The 26,435-nt window shown below is 36.4% G+C and overlaps 1 protein-coding gene across 8 annotated transcripts in view; it reads right to left on the reverse strand.

The window, feature by feature from the left end:
• The window catches only part of NRCAM (neuronal cell adhesion molecule), a 111,586-nt gene that overhangs the window by 39,516 nt on the left and 45,635 nt on the right, over positions 1-26,435 (reverse strand). For 3 of the 8 annotated variants that reach the window (XM_058805664.1, XM_058805662.1, XM_058805669.1), the window contains exons 2-14: positions 22,850-22,955; positions 19,848-20,044; positions 18,818-18,940; positions 18,286-18,456; positions 17,788-17,844; positions 15,696-15,807; positions 13,600-13,784; positions 12,013-12,144; positions 4,734-4,877; positions 3,619-3,730; positions 3,126-3,292; positions 2,887-3,034; positions 2,202-2,326 (exon numbers count right to left, since the gene is read on the reverse strand). In XM_058805664.1, coding sequence (XP_058661647.1) covers positions 2,202-2,326; positions 2,887-3,034; positions 3,126-3,292; positions 3,619-3,730; positions 4,734-4,877; positions 12,013-12,144; positions 13,600-13,784; positions 15,696-15,807; positions 17,788-17,844; positions 18,286-18,456; positions 18,818-18,940; positions 19,848-20,044; positions 22,850-22,955 — 1,779 coding nt within the window. Of the gene's footprint in view, positions 1-914; positions 945-2,201; positions 2,327-2,886; positions 3,035-3,125; positions 3,293-3,618; positions 3,731-4,733; positions 4,878-12,012; positions 12,145-13,599; positions 13,785-15,695; positions 15,808-17,787; positions 17,845-18,285; positions 18,457-18,817; positions 18,941-19,847; positions 20,045-22,849; positions 22,956-24,930; positions 24,949-26,435 lie in introns of all 8 variants that reach the window. The other 5 variants (XM_058805661.1, XM_058805667.1, XM_058805666.1 and 2 more) reach the window with 5 other exon arrangements.

Raw genomic sequence — 26,435 nt, forward strand, 5'->3', positions numbered from 1 at the left:
TATACTTCAAACAGAAACTAATTGCAAGTTACTAAATAATTTTTTGTTGTTCTTTTAAAAAGACTCAGAAATACCATGCAAACTGTTATTATAAATCCTTATAATACATAGAGATGTAATTCTCTGTTCCAAATTCATGAAGGTAATTTATTATATGATTTGTTACACAAAAATCACAACTAATAAGTAGGTTCATGTAAGAATACATAAGCATTTTCACTCATAGGATTTACATAAAAGTTCTTAAACCCCTTTCACTTATAAGTGTTTTAGCTTATTATATCGCACTTGAACCCCCAAATTCAGAAAACATACTACTATTTAAGGCTCTATACAATCAAATATAAGACTATGCCTGACTAACAGATTTTTAAGTTTTAACTTAAATTTTAAAATTTTGGTGATTTCATCAATTATAAGTCAAACTGGTCAATATGAGCATATTCATCTTATGAGTGGAGTAAAATTAAGATAAACTATGAAAGAAAATAGAGCAGGACTATAAGGCTGCAAAACCAACATTAACATACAACATAATTTGGTTGGTGTAAAGTCTTTAATAGTGAATTACCTTCCACCAAAGAATTGGATTTACATTTTAGATATTTCATTTACTATATAGCTAACTTGTATTACAGTGTGGTCTATGAGAAAAACATGGCCATCGTATACCCCATCTTAATTAAAATTGTCTCTGAAAATCACTTATTCCCTAAATATAAAGCAGCCTGCACTGTAACATTCCAAAGTTCTGTGCTACAGTAATGCAGCAGTTGGTAAAATGGGATGAAACCACACAGACACAGACACACACAGAGGAAAAGGGGAAAAAAAAAGGCAAAAAGAAATTGCAACAGGCAAATGAGCAATATATCTGCCTGATGATGTAGAAAGAGAACTTTGTTTTAGTTTACCGTAAATGATAGCTGGTGTTGGGGGAGCAGCTGAAAAGAACATTAATATAAAGGATTTAATCAGTTAGTAGCCAAAGAAACAGAATACTGTAGGTAGTTAAAGAATATAGTTATTAGAGACAAAGAAATGTTAACTTATTTAGATTAAACGGTTAATTTAAAAAAACACATTATAATTTTTCACTGAAGAGCTAAAAAAGCATTCTTGAATACTTTATTCATTTTTAAAATAAGGACAGATCAAGAAAATAAATAAAGTAAGCAATCTTATAAAAATTCCTAAATGAGTGCTAGCTTTTTGGCTTAGGTCATTCTTGGATAGGCTTAAGATCACAGCAGAATTTTAAAACACAAACATACTTGCTCTGAGTCTCAGACTGAACTCATGTAAGAATCATTCAGGAAATAATCTTAAAACTTTCTTACAAATTGGAGAAAAGTAATATATTTAACAAGAATCTGCAATCATAAAACTTAACAGAGAACTAAGCCAAAAATACAATCCATCAGAAGTCATACAGCCAAGTCTGCTCAGCCTTTATGAAGCATAATTTAGTTGTTGAAGAGATTCCTGAGAAACACTCTCCCAACACAACAAAGACATGTTCCTGTTGGAAGGAGTCCAGAGGAGAGCCACCAAGGTGACCACAGAGCTGGAGCACCTCTCCTCTGAAGACAGGCTGAGAGAACTGGGGCTGTTCAGCCCAAAGAAGAGAAGGCTCTGGGACACCTTAGAGCAGCCCCAGCACCTACACGGGCTCCCAGAGAGCTGGAGAGGGACTTTTCACAGGGGCATGTAGTGGTAAGACAAGGGGGATTGGCTTCAGCTAAAGCAGAATGGGTTTATGTTACATAATTAGGAAGATATTTTTTATGGTGAGGCACAGAACAGGTTGCCCAGACAGGCTGTATGGAAAGTGTCTCTGCCCAAGGCAGGGGGGTTAGAACTAAATGACCTTAAAGGTACCTTCCAACCCCAGCCATTCTGTGACTCTACCATGGTTATGTTCAAATACTCTGCAAAATTTCATTTCCTGTAGTAGCTCAGATATGGTCAAAATAAAAAGCTCTACAGCACAAATCTGCCCTGTAGCTACTCAGTCATCTTGTAAGGAGCTGATTCAAATGCAAACTGTAAGGTGAGACTACATTTTTTAAAAACTGAAACACACTGACACTTAGGTGGCATTTCTGTTATCCTGTCCTAAAAACCAAAACTTTGTGCTTTTCACTTTAAATCTAATGCTGCTTTCATACTTAACAGTAGAAGTTTGAGAGCATTCTTACCAACAACAGTAAGCACAGCGCTTGCTGAAACACTGTCCAGAGTAGTATTAACTATGCAAGTGTATGTTCCATCATCTTTATCAGTTACATTCATAATGGTCAAGTTGTCTTTACCAACTAGAAACCTGTAAATACAATAAATTCAGCCACTGATTTTTCAATAACTGGCACTGTTATAAGAAACTTGCATAAAACATTATCAAATCCCATATACTTGTACATACCTAAACAGCTATGTTTATCCAAGTTAAGCTATGGGACAATATCATGTTTTTTTTTTATCTTCATTGCTCTTGGCCATCTTCCCACAGTGATTTTTATTCTAATGTGCTTTTCTATTCAAATATATTCAAACAAATTTTAAATATTTGTGATCCAGACCACAATAGTTTTATGTTATCTGTTTAGCTTCTCAAGTCAATTATCTTTACCTTACACTTAATCTATAAGGCCAGTGTGCAGAGTTTGTATAAATGCTTACATCTCATTTTATTTTTAATTCTATCTTGGTATTTTCATCACACTAGGTAGGTCCTTTAGTCACCAAATATTGGATAGCCATGATGTTTATCAGTCTTTGGAAAATATGTCCATAGGGTCAATATGCTCTTTTCAAAGATCAGGAAAAAGAGCAAACAAAAGGACCTAGAAAATTAAAAGTAAAGAAAAACTATGTGGTCCTTACCTTTCATCATCTGGCAGTTCATCATTGTCCTTCAACCATGTAACTGTTGGTAGTAAGGTAGAATCATGTTTTATTATACACTCAAAAGAAACCTGGCCATATCTCTGAATCACTTTGTATTCTGGCTGTTTAATGATCATCGTTGGATCTGAAATTTAAAATTAAAATTAGATATCCAGAAAGTCTGAAATTCTGTAAAATTCTGAAAATCAGTGATGAAAGAATGACTAAATTCTCACCTTTAATTTCCAACTGCACCTCATTTTGTATCTTTCCTAATTCATTCCTTGCTACACATGTGTATGTACCAGCATTATTCTTCTGAGCCACTGGAATCTCCAAGGTTCCATTATCATGGAAAACATACTCATTTCCACGCAAAATGCTGCCTTTCACTCCCTTAAACCTTTGTACAAGGAGTAATATCATTAGCCAGCATCACAGTTAAATTCTGAATCGTTTTATTGTCAATAAAATACAAACTTAGGAAGACCACATTAGAAAATAGAGACAGAAGCACTCAAAGAAATTTCAACTTGACCCTGTGGTGTAACTTTACTGCAGGTTCATCAAGTACATGCAATATCATATTAGCAAGTTGTAAACAGCATATATTTTAAAAACATTATTTTGAAATTGTAAACAGATTTAGAAGAGTTTTAAAGCTTCAAGTGTTTGTTTCTACAGATACTACTGGCTCATCTTCTGTACCATAAGACAGCTGGAGCTTACCATTCAATTTCAGGCTTAGGTGACCCAAAATAAGCACAGTCTAGCAATGCAGGGCTGTCTGCAATGACTTGATACAGTTTATTAGCAGGAGTTAGAATTCTTGGTGGCTCAGCTGAAAAGACAAAGAGAGCTGCATGTAGTAACAAAGCTACAAATAGCAAATACATAAAAAGTATAAATACAAATACAAAAAAGACATCAAGAATAGCCTAAAGAATTACATAGAAACATTTTTCCCTGGGATGATTTTGGGTCTCAGTCTGGGCTCAAATACATTCTACTGGTACTAGCCTGAGGAAAAGTTAATGCAGGGAAATTATCTTGTGAAAAACAACTGTTTCGTGCCTATTTACAAGTAATAATGATGGGCACCAAAGGCAATGATTTCAATTGGAAAATGTAAATCAGTATATACTTCAAGAAGATAATCTCCTGGGTACAGACTGAACTATCTAATTCCAAATACACCTGCAGGCAGAAAGAAGCCAGGATGCATTTTTGGTGTAACACCTACATTTTTTTCTTTTAAACAGTGTCAATCAACACATCTGCCAGCTCCTGCAAGAGAGTCACTAGAGGCCATTCTGCCTAGGATTTTGCTACTAGCTTTTTTAAATTCAGTGAAAAGAATTAGAGGGGCCACAACATATTGTAATCAGAAACACATGCCAGGGAAGCCTTAGAGACAAATGCATAATCATGTCCCCTTGCAGCAGTAACTTGGAGATCATCCATTCCACTAATCCAAAACATCCAGACTCCATGAAACTGTATTGAAATGTACTAACTTAAGCAACACTAATTCCTGCCTTCTTTGTCGGGCTTCTGTTTGACTGACTTACAGAAACAAAAAAAAAAAAAGCAAACAAAAGAGAGATAAAATTTCTTCCGATTTTTCCCAGCTTTCTCATCTATCCTTCTCACTTTGGAACAGCGAAAGTGAAATTCAGAAATAGTGTAAAAAAATAGCTATGTATACCCTTGCTCTTTACAGGGGCCAGGAAATAAATCAATTCCCAATGAAGACCTCAAGCAAGGTTTAAGCAGAGAGTCTGCGTGTTAGCAGGAGACAACAGAATACCCAAGAAAACAAAAATATGAAGTCTTTTTCTTACCCAGAACATTCACAAATGCATTTGCTAGCAAGTATCCATATTCATTAGAAGCATTGCACTGATACACAGCACTTGACCTTTCTTGCACGTGTGAGAAAATGATGGTGTCACCATCCACCTTCCTGCTAGGATCTTCTGGGGCAACTGTTGGTGTAAAGAAAAAGAGTTATTGCCTTTCCTAAACTGCTATTGGATTGCGAGTTTCATACTTCTGAAAAGAAGGAAGAATCTGAAAAACCAATATACCCTTTAAGTTTGTTTTTTTTTCCCTGGGCGACTGATCACTAGTAAAAATGTGAATTTTAATACAGTTTAAAAAGTTCTTATCATTCTACAGGTATTAACTCAGGATGGTAGAGTTCCCATTTTTCGAGAGGCTTTTTTGTTTGTTTTCTAAGGGAGTGAAGCTGAGATTGTATTTTGCACAGAATACAGAGGAAAAATACCAATATTATGAGATTCGGGCAAATACAGTCAATATCTAGAAAATTACAGAAATTTCTGAATGTCAAAAAAAAATGCTGATACAATGACATAGTCCTCTGTGTCTTTAAAGTTTCAAATTGATTGTTATACCATAAATAATTTTCCAAATATAAAATTAGCCATACTCAATTGAAAATTATCTCTGAGTAAACAATAAGCATTCCTTCTAACCAAGTCAAGAAACAATCAAGAGCAGAGTTAGTACTTCAGTAGGTGGCACTCTTTCCCTTATGTAAGAATTATACAATGCCATTTCCTCAACTGCTCTGGAGTGGCCTGAGCTGTCAAACAGTTTCTGCACCTCAGAAGCACCCAAGACATAACTGAAAATAAAACTGGAAGAAAATACTGAAGAAGAGTAATAGCCGTCAGTTCTGATACAGCTGGATGGCATTAAAGAAGTATAATGAAGAAAAAACAGCTTGTAACACCACACTGCATAAAAATGCACAATAAATAATTCAATATTTTATGAACATACTAAATAAGACCAGATGTATTATTATTGTATTAAAAAACACAAGTATTAATAATAATGAAAATTAATGTTAAAATTACTGATCTATTAATATGAAAAATAGATGTATTTATACAGACATAAATGCATCGTAGTCTGGCTGCATCATCAAAATTGACACCCTTATTGAATCTTGAAAAAGAATATTTGTGGAACACATTCTCATACAAGGAAATTCTTTTCTGAATTCATAAAAAAAGATCAATCAAGTAAATTAACATCCATTTTCTGTGACAGGAACCTTTTGATTCAGACAATGCCTTAGTTCTCATCTGTAAAGAAAATGGAGACATTTCTCCTGCATTTTATTAAAGTATGTATTACTGAATTCTCTACAAAAGAAACCAGATGAAGGGGATCACAGTTCTGTGCTTCTGCTTAAGGGTATTTCCAGCTTGGATGAAATCTAAGGCCATTTTTCATGTAAATACCTCAATTTCCAAACAGCTGCCTCAAGAATAGATTTCCATTTCTGTTTTTTCTCATCTTCCATCACTCTGAGTTCAAATCAACATCACAAATTCAAAAATTTTGGGAAGGAAGAAAAAGGTACTACTGAGATTTTAAATGCTTATTCTCTGGAATTCTGGATTGCTGGCACATATTTTTCTCTCTTTTGCTTTACTTCCTATTGCGTTCCATGTTTCACATTGCCTCCTTTTCCACGTAAATGCCATTTTCATTAAAAGATTCACGGGCTGAAAATAGCCGGAGCAGGTGAGCAGCGCAGCAGGCAGGGCAGTCAGCTGCGGGAAGCAGTCTGTTTCTGCATACAAATCACAGCTCAGCAGAAGACAGGCACAACTGCTCTCCCACGAGCAAGGGGAACTGCCCACAGCCGCTCCAAGCACGGCTGCTCCAGCCCTGGGCTCTGGGCTCCCCTCTGCCCGCTCCCTCTGAAGCTGCAGCCCTTTCTGCACCCAGGTGGGTCACTAATGGGTGCACAGACTGCCCCCCTCACACACACTCCAACACATAATCCCTCACAGGATGACGGCAGGCCCCTCCTAGGAGATGGAGGCCATTAATTCAATCTTCTATGGCTGAAGGAACTGCATTGAAAAGAATGATCTAACCACTAAATTACTATAGAAAAAGAGCGGCAGCGTCTTCCCTTCCCTCTGCTGTACTGAAGGAAAAAAGGAGATAACCCCTTACAGCTATCTGAAGGAAAGGAGGTGCCTGTTCTCTAAAAAGGGCTTCAAGCTGGGGTCCCAAGAGAAAAGAAGGCAGAAGTGTCAGGTTAGCTGGTGCTTTCTGTTAATTGGTCTAGCCAATTGGATGCTGAAGGGCACTGATTCAAAAGCTCCTGTTAAGACAGACATCTATTTAACTGTCTGGTGAATACAGCTTCCTTAATGGGCTGAAGCACTCGCTGCTGCACTCACAGACACAGAAACATTGAGCTCGGAAGGGACTTTTGGAGGTCATCTGGTCCAACCCCCTGCTCAAGCAGGGCTACTCGGATCCAGTTATCCAGAAGTGTGTCCAGATGGGGGAAGGATCACTTTCCTCTACCTGCTGGCTACACTTTTGTCTCATGTAGCCCAGGATAATGCTAGCCTCTGACATTGCTGGCTCATGGTCAACTTGGCATCCACCAGGATGCTCAAGTCCTGTTCTGCTAAGGCACTATCCATCTGCATGGCCCCCAGCAGGTACTGGCACTAAGGGTACTCCTCCCCAGGTGCAGGAATTTGTTCCACTGATCACCCTCTCTGGGTTTGGCCATTCAGCCATTTTTTTATCCACCTGTCTGCTGTTTATCCAGCCTCTACACCAACAGCTTGTCCATGAGGATCTAATGGGAGACAGTGTCGAAGGCCTCACTGCAGTCCAGGCAGACATTATCCACTCCTCTTGCCCTCCTCTATCTGGCCAGTCATTTGATCATAGAAATGTATGAAATTGGTCACCCCTTGGTGAAGCCACGGAAACTGCTCCTGAAAGTTTTCTTGTCCTTAATGTGCCTTGAAATGGTTTGCAGAATTAGCTGCTCCATCACCCTCACAGGGATAAAGGTGATTGTAGTTCCCTGGTTTCTCCTTCTGGCTCGTTGAAGACAGGAGTAGCATTTGCTTTCTCTCCATCTTTAGGCACTTCTCCCAGTTACCATGATCAAGCAAAGATTGAGACTGTTCTTGCAATGACATATGCCACCTCAGTCAGCACTTGTGGCTGCATCCCATCAGGGGCCACACACTTAGGTATGTTCAGTTTGCTCCTGACCTAATCCTTTTCCACCAAGGGTACATCTCATTCTAGTCTTTTCTCCTGGTCTTTGGGATCTGGGATTCCTGAAGGTCAGTCTTGCTAGTAGAACCTGAGGAAAAATAGCATGCAGTACTTCAACCCATTCCATACACCAGTCTACCACTTAAAAAAAAATCTTTTAAAATCCTTTTCCGGGGAAAGGGAGTGATGGCAGGGCCAGTCAAGCACTGCTTGTTTGTATGTATGAATATTCTGGTCACGTTACACGATAGTGGCATGAGAAGGAGAAAATGCTTCTGACACATTAGACAAATCTGAATTTGGCACTGATAGGCAAAATAGGAAAAACCTATATAATAGTTAAAATGAGCTTGTACAAATAGGATAATGAATTATAAGGATTTGCTATAGGAGTTTTGCTGCTGTAACAAGACAGGTGAACATGTGCCATCTAACAGCAAACATCTGCTCCCAATAACATGTAATCTCAGCTTATCAATGTGTTTTGGTCGTTTCTCAACAAAGACCTGGTTTCACGTGATTTTTTCATCACGTTGTACAATGATACAGCTTCTTGACTCTAGCCACATTCAGCATATTCCTAAACAGAGAAGGCAGGGCCTCCATCAAATATGCTCAAATAACCACAATGGCAGCATTATTACTTTTTTTTTCTTGAAAAAAAAGACAGAATAACATGTTCTCTCTGAACAGAAGTCGTTCAAACATACTGTTATGCTTAAAACTGGAAGGGGAAAAATCTGGATAAAAAAACCATGGATAACTGAAACAGTAAAGAATATAATTTTCCTTTTCTTACCAATCTGGCTTGCTGCTCAGCATGTTATTTTCCTGTGATCAGTGAAATCCTTTTCTTGCTGAGTTTCTGATTCTGACAGTTCTGTTGTCTCCAAAGGCACAGCATCACCGGCACTAACTATAACCATCCTTGACTATTTTGTGCAGAATTGATAAAAACCTGATAATCAAAGGTTTTTCATCTGCTGAAGTTCCTAGGCCAGATGCAAAGTTCCAACACAACAACAGCAGAAGCTTTTGTAAAACCATGCTGAATGTCTAAGCAGTAAGACACAATGGCTTATGCAGTGATATAAATAATGCAGATCTTGAGTGTTAATTGAAGCACAAGGCAACACAGAGTCATGGCCTGAACATTCAATTGCTACTTGCCAAAGTAATTCTAATTGACCTTAGCAGGACTGGGCACATAAGTTCAACATACTCCTGTGAGTAAACATTAGGAGTTTAGGTTAGGTCCTTATCATTCCAACACGTCTAAAGCAGGGTTTTGTTTTTTTTAAAATGCTGGTTTTCAGCATGACTGTTGAAGAAAACTAATTAAAATATTTCAGGGAAACCTAGAATCTGACGTAAAAAATATTTTTTTACTCTGATTATTGGAATATTGAACAAAATTCACACCATTGCAATTTTATTTTATAGTTGCTAACACACACTACATTTTTATCCCTTTTTTTTTTTTTTTTTTTGCCTTTTCCCTATAGATATTTAAACCTCAGCCTTTGACTGAGATACGGACGAATGGTTCTTTCTTCAACATTCCTCCTTCCTTGTCTGACTCTATTATGGAAAAACAAAACCGGAAGAATTAAGTATCTCCCAGTTGTGCTTTCCAACAGAAAATTAAAGTATTGCAAACAGATTACTAGGCCACAAGAGGCACATTGTGGGATATATGATGACAGCAGGGCTTTGAAATTCAAATGTAGCTCTTTTTCTTTGAAATCCTGCCATGGGTGTAGCTCTCTCAGCACTGCCCTGAAGCAGAAACAGCTGCTTTAGTTTCCTTTTACAGTGATTTCCTAATCATTCAGTTGGAAGATGAGGGGCTCAATTTTATAATTTAGTAACAAGTGAACAAAAAGGCACACTGTGCTTGGTAATTTCCAGAAAAGCTTTTGATAACACAGAATAATAAAAAATCACAAGAATCTTAAGAACTGCACTTTCTGTGATCATGATGCCTGTTATAGATGCCCTGACAGATGCAGTGTACTAGAGCATCCAATGAGCTTGCACTTAAATATTTAATGTGGATAAGACTTCAGCTTTTCTCAGCAGTGAAAGTGACCTTTAATATAAGGCTGAGCTTTACTTATTTCCTGTGTTCTTTTTTTACCCTACTGTATTTGAGAGGGTAATTTAATTAAAGTCTTTTAATTTTTACTGAATACCCTCCACAAGACTTTGTGTACCAATTCCTCAAGGACAGTCCAATATATGCTTCCTTGTACTTAGGAAATTTCATGGCATCCTGCAGCTGCTTCTGGAAACTCTGTTTCTTAATGTTTTACTGTTACTGTGAAATAAAGCAGAACACATCACTGCTTTTCTGGAAAATGTACTTGTCGGTTGTTTGAACAGCTCGTCCTACAGATTTGATAAGGAAGAAGAGCAAGGCAAAGCTGACTCTTATAGCCAGATGAAAAAGATCTTACTAGTCAGGAGGCCTGAAATAATAGTTAAACTACAAGAACTGCAGGATAAAAATCCCCTCTAAACAAATAAACAAAAAGCGAATGGTGAGTATACAGAAAACAACAAAGGAAGATGAGACCACCAAAAACCCAAAATGGAAAGCGAAAGACAGGCACCAAACTTTGAGGATAACAAATGCATTATGATATATTTATTTTTAAATATATAATATACAAAATCACACTGATGTTTTCCCGTTTTCCTGTCTTACCACGGTTTGATGAGGTGATTAATGTCAGTTTATATAACTTATTTACCAATGGAAACTTCTCAATTTAAGTCTCAGGCTGTAGATCTCACCTTCCATTTAATTAGGATTCCTTAAACAGGTTATTTGCTAAATATTTCTATTTGTTTCTATATATAGCCATATTTGCCTCCCAAAGTTGCATTTTCCCCTACAAATAAGTTAAATCTCTTTTGTATACCAAATAGTTCAAATATATCTAATGAGGGTTCTTGTTTACTTCTTGCTATGACCTAGATTCTGACCCTAGACAATCTTTTTCCATGTCCCAAACCGGGTGAATTTTACTTCATCAAGAGACTTGAACAACTCCTAATCTTCTGAAAGTGACAGAAGGGACACTGTCATACTTTAAACAGACCAGTATTTCAGAGTACATTATCTCTCAGGAGCCAACAGGTGAGACTGGCTTTTTATTATTGTTTTGAGAAAGGGGAAGGATAGAGGTAGAAAAACCAAGTGTGACTTTAGAGTACAGGGTATGCTCAGTGCAAACCCAGCTGACAACACACCGCAGTGTCCTCCAGAAAGTTCTTTCCAAGGCAAGTTGTCCCTTATATAGCAGCTACCCTGCGTCTGTCATACAGCATTGCCAGTCCTAACACTGCAGCAATTAAGTGGCTCAATCACCAGCTCAGGGCTGCTTTTCTTACCCTGCACACAGAAACAGCTGTTCCACTGCCTCAGGGGTTCCTTTTCTTTGACACAGACTTGGCACAAACTGTTTGCCAGGTAGCTGCTGACACATTCAGACAGTTTTGCTGCTGCAGCTTCTTAGAGATGAAGCCTGGAAGGCTCAAGCATACACTAAGCTGCAAATCCTGCAGTGTACTGCAAATCCTGAAAATCCTACAAGCGCTCTGTATGTCCACATGTGTGGGAAGTTCACTTTTTATGTCACATTTAGGGTTCCTAGGTAGCATTAGAGCTGCAGCGAGGCAGCAAAGGAGAGACCTAGCAGATGTGACTGCCACAGAAACACAGGGTAACAGCGACATCCCAGCAATGGCCCTGTGAGAGGCACCATCCAATAGCCACAAAGGTACTACCAGCAGAATGCCAGACAGAACAACCAGGAGCATGATTACACATTTCAGTTCTCTCAAATGCGTTAGAGGCACATTTTGTTGTTCAGCTTTTATGAACCACAGTATTTCATCACATCTTTTATGATTTAGCATTACCTGTCAGGAAAAAAACAACACAAATAGAGGCTCTTCACATCTATTTGACAAAAAAACCACCCTGAGACTCCTCATATTTTGTTACTCATGTAAGGTAGTTAAGAATCTTACTTGCTATGGGAACACCATTTGCCAACCAGCTTATACTAGGCTTTGGGTTGCCATTAGCTCTGCAGATCAATGTTCCATCTTCTCCAGGAGACAAAACCAAGTTTCTGGGTGCTGTTATCCAGTATGGAGCAGCTGGGTTTAAGAAAAGAAAGACAGCAATTATTTTCCAAAATTATGTACAGAAAACCATAAGGCTCAGGCATGGTAATCAGAAGATAATTCAAACAAGCTATGTGTAGATATAGACTCACAGCTATACTGTTACTGTATGTGTACATATATATGTGCGTGTGTATAAATATATATATACATGTGTGTGTGTGTTTGATACTCAATTCAGTGATGGATCATACATTGGCCAAACTGACCCCCTGGTCACCCACTGCATTCAAATTCTGAGAAAAACAACAAGAGGATCTTTCTTTTATTTAGGGTTGCCTGCTTTGAATCTAATTTGCCTTTCCTAAAGAAAACAATATTTATCTGTGTATGGCATTTGCAGAAACTACAGTGGTCTTCTGATTAATTTCAGAGATATCCATGGTCTTAGTAGTTAGGCTGTAAGGAATTAATTTAGGTTTGATTACAAAAAAATATTTCATATCAAGGGTGAAATTTTAAAGTGGCAAAATCCTTGGTCTCACTCAATTCAATGGCTGATTGCAGTGGGGCCAGATGTGTACCTGAGACAGATAAAAACCCAGAAATCAAAATGGGTGAAACACTGTCCTTACTAAAAGATATTCACATGTTTCTCCATTCTTTTGTACAATAAATAACCACAAACAGCATATATTATCACATCTTGCAATTAATTTTCAGATTTTGGATTGATGGACAGATGCAAACAGAAAATTAAACTTCTGTTCTTAGAATGGAAGCTAAATGTGATCATAAAAAGATGCTGATCTACAACAAAATAAGTGACTATTTAGCATGCAAACTAAGCAATACAGCTGATTATTTCAATGACTAATTAACTGTCATTACAGTTTTTTGTTTCATGGTATTCACAGCATACTTAAAATTCCTATTTAGACAAACATGTTGTAAATGTTTTTAGAACTATAAGGCATCATCTTGGGTAAAAAACATGAAGATAGGAACAGAAATAACAGTAAAAGAGAAAAAGCAAGAAAATCATAAGACTGTAAGACAACAGTAAAATAGAGGAAAGAAATAATCTGGGCTATAAGAATGAAGAAAAATGGAGAAAATGAGCATGAAATGATGAAGAGGGATAAGGAAGAAGATACAGAAGCAAGAGAAAGAAGCAATCTAATGACAGATAATCAAAGGATCTAAAATAAATGTAGTACTTGTGCAAACTAAGGCATTATCTTACAACTATTACAGTAAAATATCAGTTTAGCCTGATTCTTTACAAAGTAACATTAAAAGATGAAAAAGCTATTATAGATAGTAAAGCTCTTCCAGTGTTAGAATTCAGACAGTTGAATGTTTCCTCAGGGTGATTTTTAACCATTATCCTTCATCCTTTTAGCTATAGTTCATCCTAGAAAGCCTGCTTCCCTCCTGCATTCTGGGCCCTTGATAACATTCCATTAAGGATAATTTTAGTATTACCTTTCACAGTTACTGAAATCACATGATGAACTGAACCTAATGCATTTCTTGCTATACATTTGTAGTTCCCCGAGTCAGCTTCTGAAACATCTATAATCTTGAGAGTTTTCTTAAAGTTTTCAAAAAATGTTCTGTTGGCTGGCAGTTCCCCACCCTCCTTGATCCAGCGGATTACTGGTGTGGGTCTGGAGAAGTAAAAGCACACATCAAATTTAAGGACTGAAGAAAAGGGAGGTAAGAGTTCAGAATGTTAATACTTTTAATATATGTTTTATAAATAATTATTTTAAAAGCCTCTACCCAGATTCTGGGCTACATCCAACAAATATGAAAATTTGCCAGCATTTGTTTCTGGGAAACGACAAGTCTCACTAACATTGTCAATGGCCATCTGTTCATAGGATTAATAATTACAGAATACATTTGTCTGCTGATTAACCTAAAAACCTGATGGTTAATAAATGAAGACAAGCTTCTACTATCAAATTGATGCTTATGGTGCTTGTAAAGGTAGCTTCCATAAAATGACAAGTTTACAATTGTCCTTTGTGTGAGCAATATCCTAATACTTCATGAACATCACAGACTTCACAACAGACCTGTAAGGAGACAGAAACATTTCTTGTGCGAAGTCAAGAAAAATTGTCAGTATTTAGCCAAGTATAACTTCTTGTCACTGCACTGAGTTTAAATCTTGGCTATGCCCCATGTTGTCCACAGAAGTTGAAAGTTGTTAAAATACGTGGAGATATACTTTGAAAATTACAAGAAATTGCAATTTGTTGCTTACTGAATAGAATGTGCTCTCTCAAATAGTAATGGCTCTAAGCAAATATTCCCTTAGCAGTCTAATATCACATATTTTATATCACAGACACCTAGAAAAGATGACTTTTAATTATGATGTCAGCAATTAGGAATAGTTGTTTCAAATAAAATCTGCATCTGGCCCTTCGTAGACAAGTATTCCCTCACTGATTACTTGTTTTTTTAATTACATGACAGCTAAAGACACAAAGCCATATATTACAGTCTATTTTTTTTTCTACAGGTTTTATCCAGCCATTTTACTGGAATTTGGATCATCTAATACTTTTATTGCAGGGTTGTCAAAAGGCATATAACTGTATTTCAGATGCAGACTACCTGGGCTGGTGCTAATTCCACTCACAGGGGTGGTTTTGCTGGTGCTGCTGGGGCAGGCACCTGAGCACAGCTGAGAGAGAAATACTGCACTGAGGCTCAGATCAAGCTGTGCTGAGCACGCCCTGTGGAGCTCATGCAAATAAATACATGTGTGTGGTGCATGATTTGCAATGCTTGGCATTCCTCACGGCTACTTGAGAGCACCCTGCCTTTGTGCACTGCAAACATGTTTACAGGCCTTGAAATAGGCACTAAAGGTTTTCTGCTTCTATTCTACAACCAATCTATTCTCAGATTTCTTCCTGAGAACGAAACTGATTTAAAGGTCAACCTAACTCATGAAGTTAAATTGCTCTTAGTAATTTCCTTTTTGCACAATAACCAGCAAAAGCAAACTTGCACTGCACTGAAGAAACAAGTACCAATTAAGCTCAATTACAATGAGAAATTAGATGTAAGGACCTGAAGATTTGTTCTAACAATTCCCACCTAGTACTACTAAGCAATTATTACCACATATAAGCAGTTTTCCTGGATTAGAACAGCAAATTCTTATCTATTTTTATATAATTTGAGAACCTAATGACTGTAAACTTAGGAAAACAACAGAAGCTTTATTCCTGACTGCAAATCTGTGGATGTATGTCTGAGATTAGTCTATAGCATTTCTTGTCTGTGTCCTTTACAAACAATGGCCCAATCTATATCCTGTGCATAGGGTTTGGGGATGAGAGAAGGCAGAGGCCATACACATTCATAGCCAGCTTCAAAGTCTGCTGATGCCCAAGTAAATGGTGGAGTTCCTTAAAAAACCTCTTTCCATTTTACACTTCTGCTTCTTTGAAACACATAAGCTTATACAGCAGTCACGTTTTTAAGCATGTCTGAAATGTTTCCCTCTGTTTCTGTATTTCTATTTAGGAAAAAAAAATGTCTCAAAAGTTACTCACAATCCTGCTGCGATGCACTCCAACAAAAGCACATTTCCTCTGAGCTCCACTTTGGTACTTGTGCTACCTGTTGGTGTTAGAAGAACTGGCTGCCTTTCTGTAACTGGCTTTGCTGGAACAAGAAGTAGTAAAACAATTAATTTCTAAATTTTTTTCTGATACCAATAAGTGCATACATCCATTTTCACACTTTGAACAGAGATTTTGCTCCACATTGGCCATTTGATTAAAAATCATTGTGCAGCACAACTACAAAGCTGAACACATTAGTTTTTTGACAGACATAACATATCTGTTAAATGCCACAATGTTGAACACATAGAAGAGAAATGTTATTATTAAAAGACAGGAACAATTGATACAAAGCCTTTACATAGGCAACTGTGCAGTCTTAATCCTAAATAGCTGCTGTTTCGTTCAACAGAATTATAATGGAGAGTAAGGCCACTGGTGTGAGGCACAGTGCAAGACTATTACTGAAAATTCCTGGGCTTCCATCAAAATAAAAATAAAGCAAAGTTATTTTTAATCAGAAATATAAACCAAGGGAGGGGAAGGTACAGTCTGCTTCGGAATATGTTTTAATATTTTCTAGACCATGTGAGGCATTGTTTCAGAAATTAATCCCGGTATTTTCCTCTTACTATATATTTAACTGCAACTTAAGCTGTTCCCCAGTCTTGCAATACAGAACCTTGATTAACCTGTAAGTAATAAGCACAGTAAACAGGCAGCTATAAACATAAGATTCATTTCTGATATTACACTATGTTGGCTTTTGAAGAATATGGTATTTCCTATGTCTTCATGGAATTTAGAATAAGAGTTTTCTGTAATTATAGTGTTTTCTGTGAGTAGTCTAATGTTCTCTTGTAACAATATTAATATATAGAATTAAATGGCTCTGAAATGCTGTAAGAGTCTGAACCATTACAATAAATAATTTTGTTTTTTAAAATTGGGATTAGAAACATAATAAACTCGAAGCTTGTTAGAGTACATGATTTACTGATACATTAGCATAAATACAACACTTCATTTTAATCCAGTGTGTGCTGCGAATTTCTTAATAACGTGCACACAATCAACTCAAAGCTGTGGGAGAACAGAGCAGCCCAGAGTCAAGAACGCAGCCGACAGTCCCAGCAGCAGCTCACCTACCCAGGGGCTGCAGGCTCACTTGGCCAGACTGTGAGTGCTCAGAACAATTACCCAGGGTGGTTCTGAGCTGGGAGCCAACCCAACAGTGTTCTCCTCACTAACTGTAGCTAATGCATCGGTTTGTGTTCAGATACTTACTTCTTGTTTGTCCCTCCTGAATATCATGCAATTTTTATGTAGAGAAGTAATATATTCTGTGCCCATGTTTTATTGGATAATGTAAGTTATGGTTTAATATGCACAAAGCCCCATTTCACAAAGAGAAAGACAAAAAATAGAATAAATATCAAGTACTTTCTATGTCACTCAAAATCAAGTGGAGAGTCTAGAATCAGTGGTGCTCCACAGTCAGCCTTTCTAAACACACATACATCTGTTCAGGAGGATTTAATTCAGAACATACAAAAGGCCATTCAACATAGATTAATGGAAAGACCAGCTTAAACACCAAACAAACAAAACTTATCCTACCACTATGAATTTATTGGTACATTCAGTCAGTTATTAAATGTGAAGTGGATCTGTTAGGTGCTTAATTGTTGTTATTTATTATGCAGCACATGACATTGAATAGTCCTAGTGATAATGAACATAATCAAACTACTAGGTAAATTGGGAGAAAAATATATTAAAAAAAATCAACACAGTATAGAAGTAGTTTTTAAAATCTGCACCAGTGTGAAAGCAGTCTTTTATTATAAGTGTTTATATTTTCTATGAGTTATATGTTACAAGATTATTGAAAAATTAAATATTTGAAAGGATCACACTGTGCAGTCCCTTTGTAAAGTATGTATTATCACCAGCACTACTTGATACCTTTATTAGAAACTGAAAAAGGAGCAAAAGATTAAGTAGCCATGGAGGTGAAGTTAGTTAACTAAATGCTACTGTAAAACAAGGAGTATCAGTGGGGACCAGTGTAACTCACCACCAAAAATATCAGTGTCACTCAAATTAGCAGCTATAGTGTCATTCAATGAATCCACTGAAATAAACAGAATATCATGAAGAAAGCATAAAAAAGGGATAAATAAAAGTTCTGGGAATCAAAAGGTGATGACATGGCCACGGTGAGTTAATCAAGTGATTGATTAATTTGCTTCAATAGTTACAATAATCATAATAACTTCACATTCTTGCACTGGAAAAACATTTGAAAACTGTTATTTTTTACACTGTAAATATCAAATCTTAAACATTTTTTCAAAACACAAAGCCTTATAAAGTGAAAAATTATAGCTTTTAAAATAAATTATCTATCAAGAAAACTGGAGATTACTTTTCAAGTTCATACATCAATGTAATTTCTTATTTAAAATTGAAATGCAAAAAATTCCCTAGCATAACACTACTTAACTTTAACATGTAACTTGAGAACTCTGGATAAATACTGTGTAAGTATGTAATTCAGTGATGCAATACCTACTTGAAAAGACTTTTACAGATATGGGTTGTTTCTGCTGTATAGTTTGTGTGTGATTAAATCTTGCGTAGCAGATATAGTCCTCCCGGGTGTCCTCTGGTTGTACATTAGAAAAATAAAGATCTCCATTTAGACCTTGGGAAACTCTTTCACTTTGGGGCAGCCTTTGGAAAGCTGAGGGAAAGAAAGCACACATTTACGTTAAATATAATTGACACACTCTATTATTATGATCTGCAGACTCCACATTCATTCAATTACACTTGTTTGTGCCTTGGTACATGTACAGACATTTCTAAGCTTCCTGATGAGATCCCTTGTCTACCCATTCTTCCCCGGTGGGTTAATCTACAACTTACATCAAGATCTCCAGCTGCTTTTGGGCTGTATGTCTGCTTGTTTCCTCTGTTCTACAGAAATGGAAATTCACTGAATTTGAGCTTAGAGGGAAACTTCACCATCTGTGGTTTTGGTAAGCAATGATTTACCACATAGAAAAACTGCAAAAAGTCAACTGCATAAAAAACAAACTCACCATTATCCATCCAAAATATGATAGGTGGTGGCAAGCCAACAGGAGGTCTGCAGTGCAGCACTAGGGAATCACCTTCGCGAACATGATTTGGTTCCAGCTTTTCTTTCGTCCACAAAGGCGATCCTGCAGAAAGGGATTCGGACATATACGCAAACTTTGGATTGGCAAAAAGTCAAAAATTTAAAGGGAAAATACACAGAGTACTCCAGAGAAATGAAAGAACTACATCCATCAGAATGTTAAGTCCTTTCATGTTTGCTAAAGCTTTTATTTTTGTTCTTTTTTGTTTGCTTGGAAGAAAAGTACATCAATGATTTATTGAAAGAATAATCAACTGATTCAAATTATTTTGTCTACTCACTAAAGGTTTTATTGCAGTATCTTGCAAATTTTTAACTATACTGAAAAAAAAGGTGATGTGCTAAAATAGAAAAAGGGGTAGACATTCCTGAAGCAGTATTATACATGCAGTCTTTAATTAAGATGTGAGAACAGTACATATGAAGCTGAGAAGCTTGAAAACTAAACGGAGACAAAGCTCATAAAAAGCTGTAGAAACAATCTACCTATCATAAAAAAAAAAAAATATCTTCTTTTTAGTTCAAATCTGTTATGTTTTAAAGCTATTACAAAAACTATGGAGCATAGACTTCACAAACAATAAAAATTGTGGTCATCAATTATGCCATCAATGTCAACAAATTATCATTAAAGCCTTATAGATGTAAATATTTTATTCTAGTGGTGTCATAGATACAACTCAGTTTTAAGTATTATAAGGTTATCCAGATGAAAAAAATTAAATTTTAAAAAGTTAAAAAAATTAAAATAAATTTTTTGTAAAAACCGTATTCTACAGAACCTGTAATACAGTATTATACCTCAATATTAGAAAATGGGCAATAACTTCTAGCATGGTCATTTGTATGACTGAAGTTTTGAGACAGGAAAACAAAAAGGGAAAAAGTTCATAAGCAAATAAGAAAAGCAAAGGGTTTCACACTTTATGAACATTTAGAGCTTTACTTACTAGAAGGCCTCACAACGATATTGTTGGAAATGGCTGCTCCTCGCTCATTCCTTGCTGTACACTGGTAAACTCCCTCATATGCTTCTGCTTTCCCACCATTCATAATATTTATGACAAGAGTCCCTGAATTTGGTTTCATTGTTACCTGGGCATCTTTATCTATATCAAAATGAGTTCCATTGCGCGTCCAGGAGAAGCTAAAACAATAAAAAAAAAAAAAGTAAAGTTTATTCTTAGCTGCTTTTTGTAGATGTATGAAGAAAAAGAAGAAAAAACAATTAACAAAAATACATATTATGTTTTCATTAGCAGATAAGTAAGACTCATTCCCAAACTAAATTAACTAATAAAGCAATTTTACTCTAAGAAATCTGGCAATATTTTACGATAAAAGTTTTGGCTAAACATATTAACAGGAGCTATTTCAAAGTGAATTATTTTTTTAAAAAATACATTAAAAATTTCTGAGGTTAATCATACATGGAAAAGAACTGATTTGCTTTCTACTCAAAATTATGCAGTAACATCTGCAAGAACTGATATTGCTAAAGCTGCATTAGCATTTCCATTATAAAACCTATTGTTGAAAGGCTTTATAATCCTATCTTTAAAAACTTGCTCAGGGCTGAAATGTGTCATCTCAGGCCTCAGCAGGAGACCATTTCTCTTAATTGGTTTGGCAATTTTGAAATTATGCAAGTGAATTAAAGACTGTGGTGAGGCCGAGTCCAAGTCCTTTTCACTATTCTAATGCAAACATAATTCTCTAATAGAAATTATATAGTCTGAGAGCCTTTATTTGACCTAGTAAATTTATACTGATACTAGTCAAAAGATATTTTGAAAAGTAGTCCTTAAAAATGAAGACTGACAGAACTCATAAAAAATTGTAAAGAAACAGAGATTGACAGTCTACAACTTAGACCATAAACACCACTTTCTTACTTTATGCCCTGTTTATGGTCAGAAGTATAGTCACAGGGAGCTTGACCAACATCTATGAAGTGCTGAGCACTCACAGCTCCAAACACTGTGAATGGCAGTTTTGTAGTTGTTACATTTCAGCTTCAGAATCCTAAGTACAAACACTCTTTGTGCTGGTTAGAATGCTTCCTGAAGTATAAATGTAAAATGGCACTGGAAAAGCTCAAATTCTGACTGACTTAAATTGTGCACTGACCCTCTGCAGCAAGACTGGACATGATATTTGCACCTTGTGTTGGGGGAGAGAAGAACTGGACCTGCAGCAATGCTGTGTTTTTGGGAGGACTAGCATGCAAAGTGAATTAACAGTGAACCTCTTTCCTACAACTTTGCAGGTGAAATTTCAGAATGTGGGATTTCTGTTACCAATAATATTAATAATGAAAGAAAGTGTAATGTAGATTCAAATGAGAGGTGGAAGAAGTGGTACAAACCCCTGAATTTGAGATGAGTGACAGTCAGAGTCTTTGCTGCTCTAGCAGCACATCCACAAACCTTTATGCCAGGTGCTCTCACCAATAAGAAGTTATCACACTGATATCACACAATTCCCACCGTGGGCTGAGAAAGTCCACCTTTGACTTCAGAACTCTGGAGCAGTTCAAGTTCCAATATGCATTTGCAGGTTACCAAGAGTGATGGACTAAGCAGACTAACTATTGATACAAATTAAATAAATTTCATATCTTAAAAAATAAGCAAGACTAAGCACTAGCTTAGAAAACTCATTAGAAATTTCTTTACTTAAAACCTGTCACTTCCTCTGTAGCACAGAAAAAAAGCCGTGTTTGATGGGGAAGATGAGGATGTGCAGCAGAAAGCCTTGGCACATGGCTCAGGTATGTCAGTCTCACAGGCAGCACTCTTTTTCTCTCAGGTAATTACAACCAAAAGTGTTTAAGAGAAACATCTGCAGAAGCAATATTGTTGTCCCAAAGTGGAAAATAATCATCTGATCCTTTAGGTAAAGACCTAGACTCTTAAAAATGGTATTGGGCCAGCAAAATTAAAATGCTGTCAAACAAAGCAGCTCTGTGGAACTCCTATCCTTAATGGAAGACTAGAAAGGGTGAGAGCATCCCACATAATCTACATCTTCTCCATTCTGCTGCCCAGTATGATAATGACCATGATGCCAAGGCAACCAGCAGGAGTACCACAGAAATAAAACTGGTTATTCAGAAGAAATACATCTAACAAGCTCTGTCTGTGTCTGAATGAGCAGTTTTAGACAGACCTTGCTAATAAGGTGTAGCATTACACTGCTGGAGCAGAGAAAAGGGCATTTTTATGTTCACAGTCTCTGCAATCAGCAGCAGTTACTAACAATGCCACAGTGTATCACGGCTACTGAGGTTTCCAGTGCAGGTACTCAGAAACTTGCAAGGAGTTGCTGTAAAATATTTCAAGATGCTGAAAGATAATCTTAAAATGGACAACGAAGAGGAATCTGAGCCATTTGTGCCAAAACCAAAACTTAAGGCTATTGAATACACAAGGCTGCTGATCAATAAGACTGATACAGACTACATAACTTCTGACAAACTGTATTTCAAGATCAGCCTCATTAAATGGAATTATTTACAAAGCATTACATTTGAATGCATTAGTGTTAGCCTGACTTTATTTAATGCCCATTGTTCTTAAAGACTATGCCTGAACCTGGCACATGATCCAGCTCATAGTACAGCATGCCTGCTAGTGTGCTACATGGGCATTTACCTATCTGTAATAATCAAGAATTATTTTACTATTAGAGTTTTGAGCAGAAAAAAATGCTACAATTGCTTGATGACTCTAGAAACATTTAAATGTCAAGTGTGATAAGAGTCAAAACTGTGCTGCTATCTGGTAGCTGTGTAATTTACAGAGGTACAGATGTGTGCATGTTCCTGCATGTGCAAGCACATTCATACATATAATCTTGATCTTGTTAGTTTACAAAAATTACAGTATGTTCTCCTACTTCTTCCATGCTCTTAGGCCAATAAAAGCAAAAAAAACCAAAAACTACTAACCTAGGAGGTGGCTTTCCTTTGGCTTCACACTGTATTACAATATTCTCTCGAGGGTCAACAATGTAATCTTTTGGAGATTGCTGAGTTATCGTAGGAGGTTGTGACACTTCATTATGAAATACAACAAAGAGAGAGGATTTCAACAATATTTTCAAAGTACCATCAAGACACTTTTGTAAGCAGAGAAAGAATTGCATTTAGCAACCACATCATTGACAGAAGAGTGGGATTAAAGCATCCTTTGTATCAGGAGGCTGAAGCTCTCTACCCTTGTAAATCAGTGCAGCTATGCTAACTTCCAACTGAGCTATCCTGATTTACAGCGGATGAAGATCTTGGCCAAAACGTTTCATGAAAATATCATTTCTATACCTCAGATTTCAACAGATTTTTACAAAACCAAAGGACACTCAAATTCTAAGTCCAAGAAATCTGAAATCAAGAGCTGCAAGACATACATCTCCACAAAATGGTTTTGTACCACACAGAAGGAAAAAATATACACTGTTTTGTGCTTCTAAACATTTTGTATATTTTCAAATTCTCTGCATGTCCACACATTTATTTTAAGATATTGCATTAATCTATAAAGCATTCTTTTAAGAACTACTTTTCAGGAGTAAAAAATGTGTTATAAGCAAAAGACACTGTTACAAATGACAAAAATAGTATCTAGTTTCCAAATAAAGTAAACGTAGGAAAAGTAAAGCACCAATTCCCCTTAAGAAATCCATTAAGAACATAGTCTCTGGAACTCTTCCAGGAGAAGCAATCGTTTAACATTTGTCGTTTTTCAATTACTATTAAACAAGTAGCACAGAACAAAAATTGATTCACCTGACAAAGTAGCTGGTGTCTACCTATGGTAATTTATAAACTATTACCATTATCTATGCCAATTTTTTGCATTAAAAAACACTGTTTATGATATCAAGATAGTGAGAAAGGTGTTGTCATCAACATTATTCATATGTTTATAGTTCAGTGTCACCAAAATAAATTTTAATAACATGCCCATGAACATCTCTGTCTAAGTGCTGTAAATCACCTGTGCAGCAATACCCTTTGCTTGTGCTCTGGGATAATTTCTAGCCACTGGAACAAAATATTTTCATCATTAGAGTTAGTTTGGTTCTCATGCCTCACTCTAGACGGTTAAAATTCTACAACTGGGATTTTTATTTAAGTCTTCCTTAAGGATACCATTACATGTAAAGTACTTTGCACAGACAGAGGTAGCTGTCTGTAAAACTCTAGCTGCAAGAAAAAGTGATGAAAAGAAATCAGATCATGGAATCATAACAAAACACAGCAGCCAAGCAGAACAGAACAGGCCACAAAGAACTGGGTTCTGCTCCTCACTGCACAGGGGAGAATCCTTGAAAGAGGAAGGGAACATTCTTACATGATGCCTTCATGTGTATTTCTTTAGAGGTTCTTGAAGGCAGTCCTTTTCCCTCTCAGAGGCATTTCTCAGGGTCAGTATGTACCAGATGCTTACTTGGGAAAAGCAAATTCACCCTGAAAAAGGATATGACAACAAACACTGCCCAGCCTACAGGATATTCCATCTGATACACATCAAAGACCTGAAATCTCCACTCCTGTGTTATGGACTGCACTTAAAACTGATTAAATTCACCATAAAACTAAAGCTAAGTTAGAACCCATAAAATATGAGGTCTACTTAAATAGCTATATCCACTGTGGATATAAAAATATGTCCACATCAGATATGTAACATAGTAAAAAGTACATACATTCCAATAATTTTTATCATATATATTTACTCCTGAAAGTAGTAATAAAACACTGCACATGCTGATATTGAGTGAAGATTTTAATGTTCAAACAGCACACTATCAAAAATCACACAATTAATTTATTCAGAATATCAGAATGTTGTTTTATGTACATTAGTATTTTCTGAACACTGCATGCACAAAACATCTAGATACAGCAAACAAAATTATCAACAAGATGTCAGAATCACACATTTTTGGACTGCAAATTCAATTTGCAGCACAATCTGTATTAATTTTCAGCAGCACACAGCCTATTTTTAGTGAAGTGTAACTTACATTCTTCTAGAAGTTTTGCTTTTATTCCCACATCAGAATCAGCAGTTGAATGGACAAATGGAGATTAAAGAGAAATATTTGTTAGTGAAGAGAAAATTAGCAATTTTGAGAGGGAAGATAAGTATCTCTGACAAGTGCATTGGTCACCATTAAAAAGAAAACATTGAAAACATGCAGCACTGCAACCCATGCAGTGATGCCTGAAATTGCAACCACAATTTCCATTGTGTCAGATATTACTACATTGATCTTAAAGCTCTTGGCATGAGAAACTTTCTTGAAGTGTTGACTTTTTAATGGCAACCATGCTATGTGATTTTGGCCTTGCAAGGACATAACACACAAATACTGAGGTGACAGCAGCAAATGAGAATTAATGGAGTGTATTGCACTCATGCTGCAGTCAAAATCAATCCACCCATATGATCATGTGGAAGAACAAAGAGAATGCTTCAGGCTAAAATTACTCTTGTAAAGACAAAAGCACCTAATCCTACTCAACAGGCTTGCAACCCTTTCTGGTTTGAAAAATAACTAAATAAAAAAAAATCATCTTAGCTAATTGGAATTATTGCTTAATTCCAATGTTTTGCATAAACACCTCTCTTTATCAATAGGCCAAATGTCCCCAAGTCCCTACATTTTCAGTCATTCCTGGCCTGCTTTGAGGAAACACTGGCTAGGAACTAGTGAACTTGCCGTGAATAGAAATTTCTAACCTGGATGAAACCTAAATATTCAAGTAATCAAGTAGGTTCTCACCACCAGGTCTCTATGGCCGATATTCAGGGAGGAGCCACAAAAAAATCTGTGTCCTTCCCTTGTGGTGCTCTCCCAGAGACAATTCTCATCATTAGTTATGAAAGTGATACCATCATTCCAGATGTAATTTCTGGTTAAAAATTCAAGTATGTGACTGTATCAGACCTCACAAAATTAATAAGCATGAAGCAGAAGGGAATTAAATTCTCAGTACAGAATTAAAATGATACATCCAAAAGGGCTATTAATTTTTGTCTATTGATGCATTTCTGGTAAATTTAACCCAAAATCTTACTCCTAAGATCACAGTATTAAAGAGGTGCAGAATCTATATTAGTTGCTAAACTACAAGATAGGTTTAAAAGACTATTTATAGCCTGCAAAGATGCTTAAGGAGAAAAATTAGGTTTTGAAAGTAACACATTCATTTATTCATCAAACTTTCAAAGCCTTCCTTAACCCACAGCTTATTCCTCTAAAAGCATTTGCAGCACAACAAGTTGGATGTCATTCAGATATATTGATTTTGTTACAGAAATACAGGTCATTGGTTTGATAGGCTTGTAAAATGCATGGGGGGAAAAAAAACCACCAAAGCACTTGCAATGTATGTCAATGATTATTAAAGAAAAACATGCATTTCTGGAAGGGAGGAAGGTATCAAAACCACAGGGGTAAAGAAAACCATGCAGATTAGAATCACAGCCAAATTTACTGATGTATAAATCCATCAATTAAACACC

The sequence above is a fragment of the Ammospiza caudacuta genome, chromosome 5 (assembly GCF_027887145.1).
Source record: "Ammospiza caudacuta isolate bAmmCau1 chromosome 5, bAmmCau1.pri, whole genome shotgun sequence".
In the NCBI taxonomy this organism is placed as follows: domain Eukaryota; kingdom Metazoa; phylum Chordata; class Aves; order Passeriformes; family Passerellidae; genus Ammospiza; species Ammospiza caudacuta.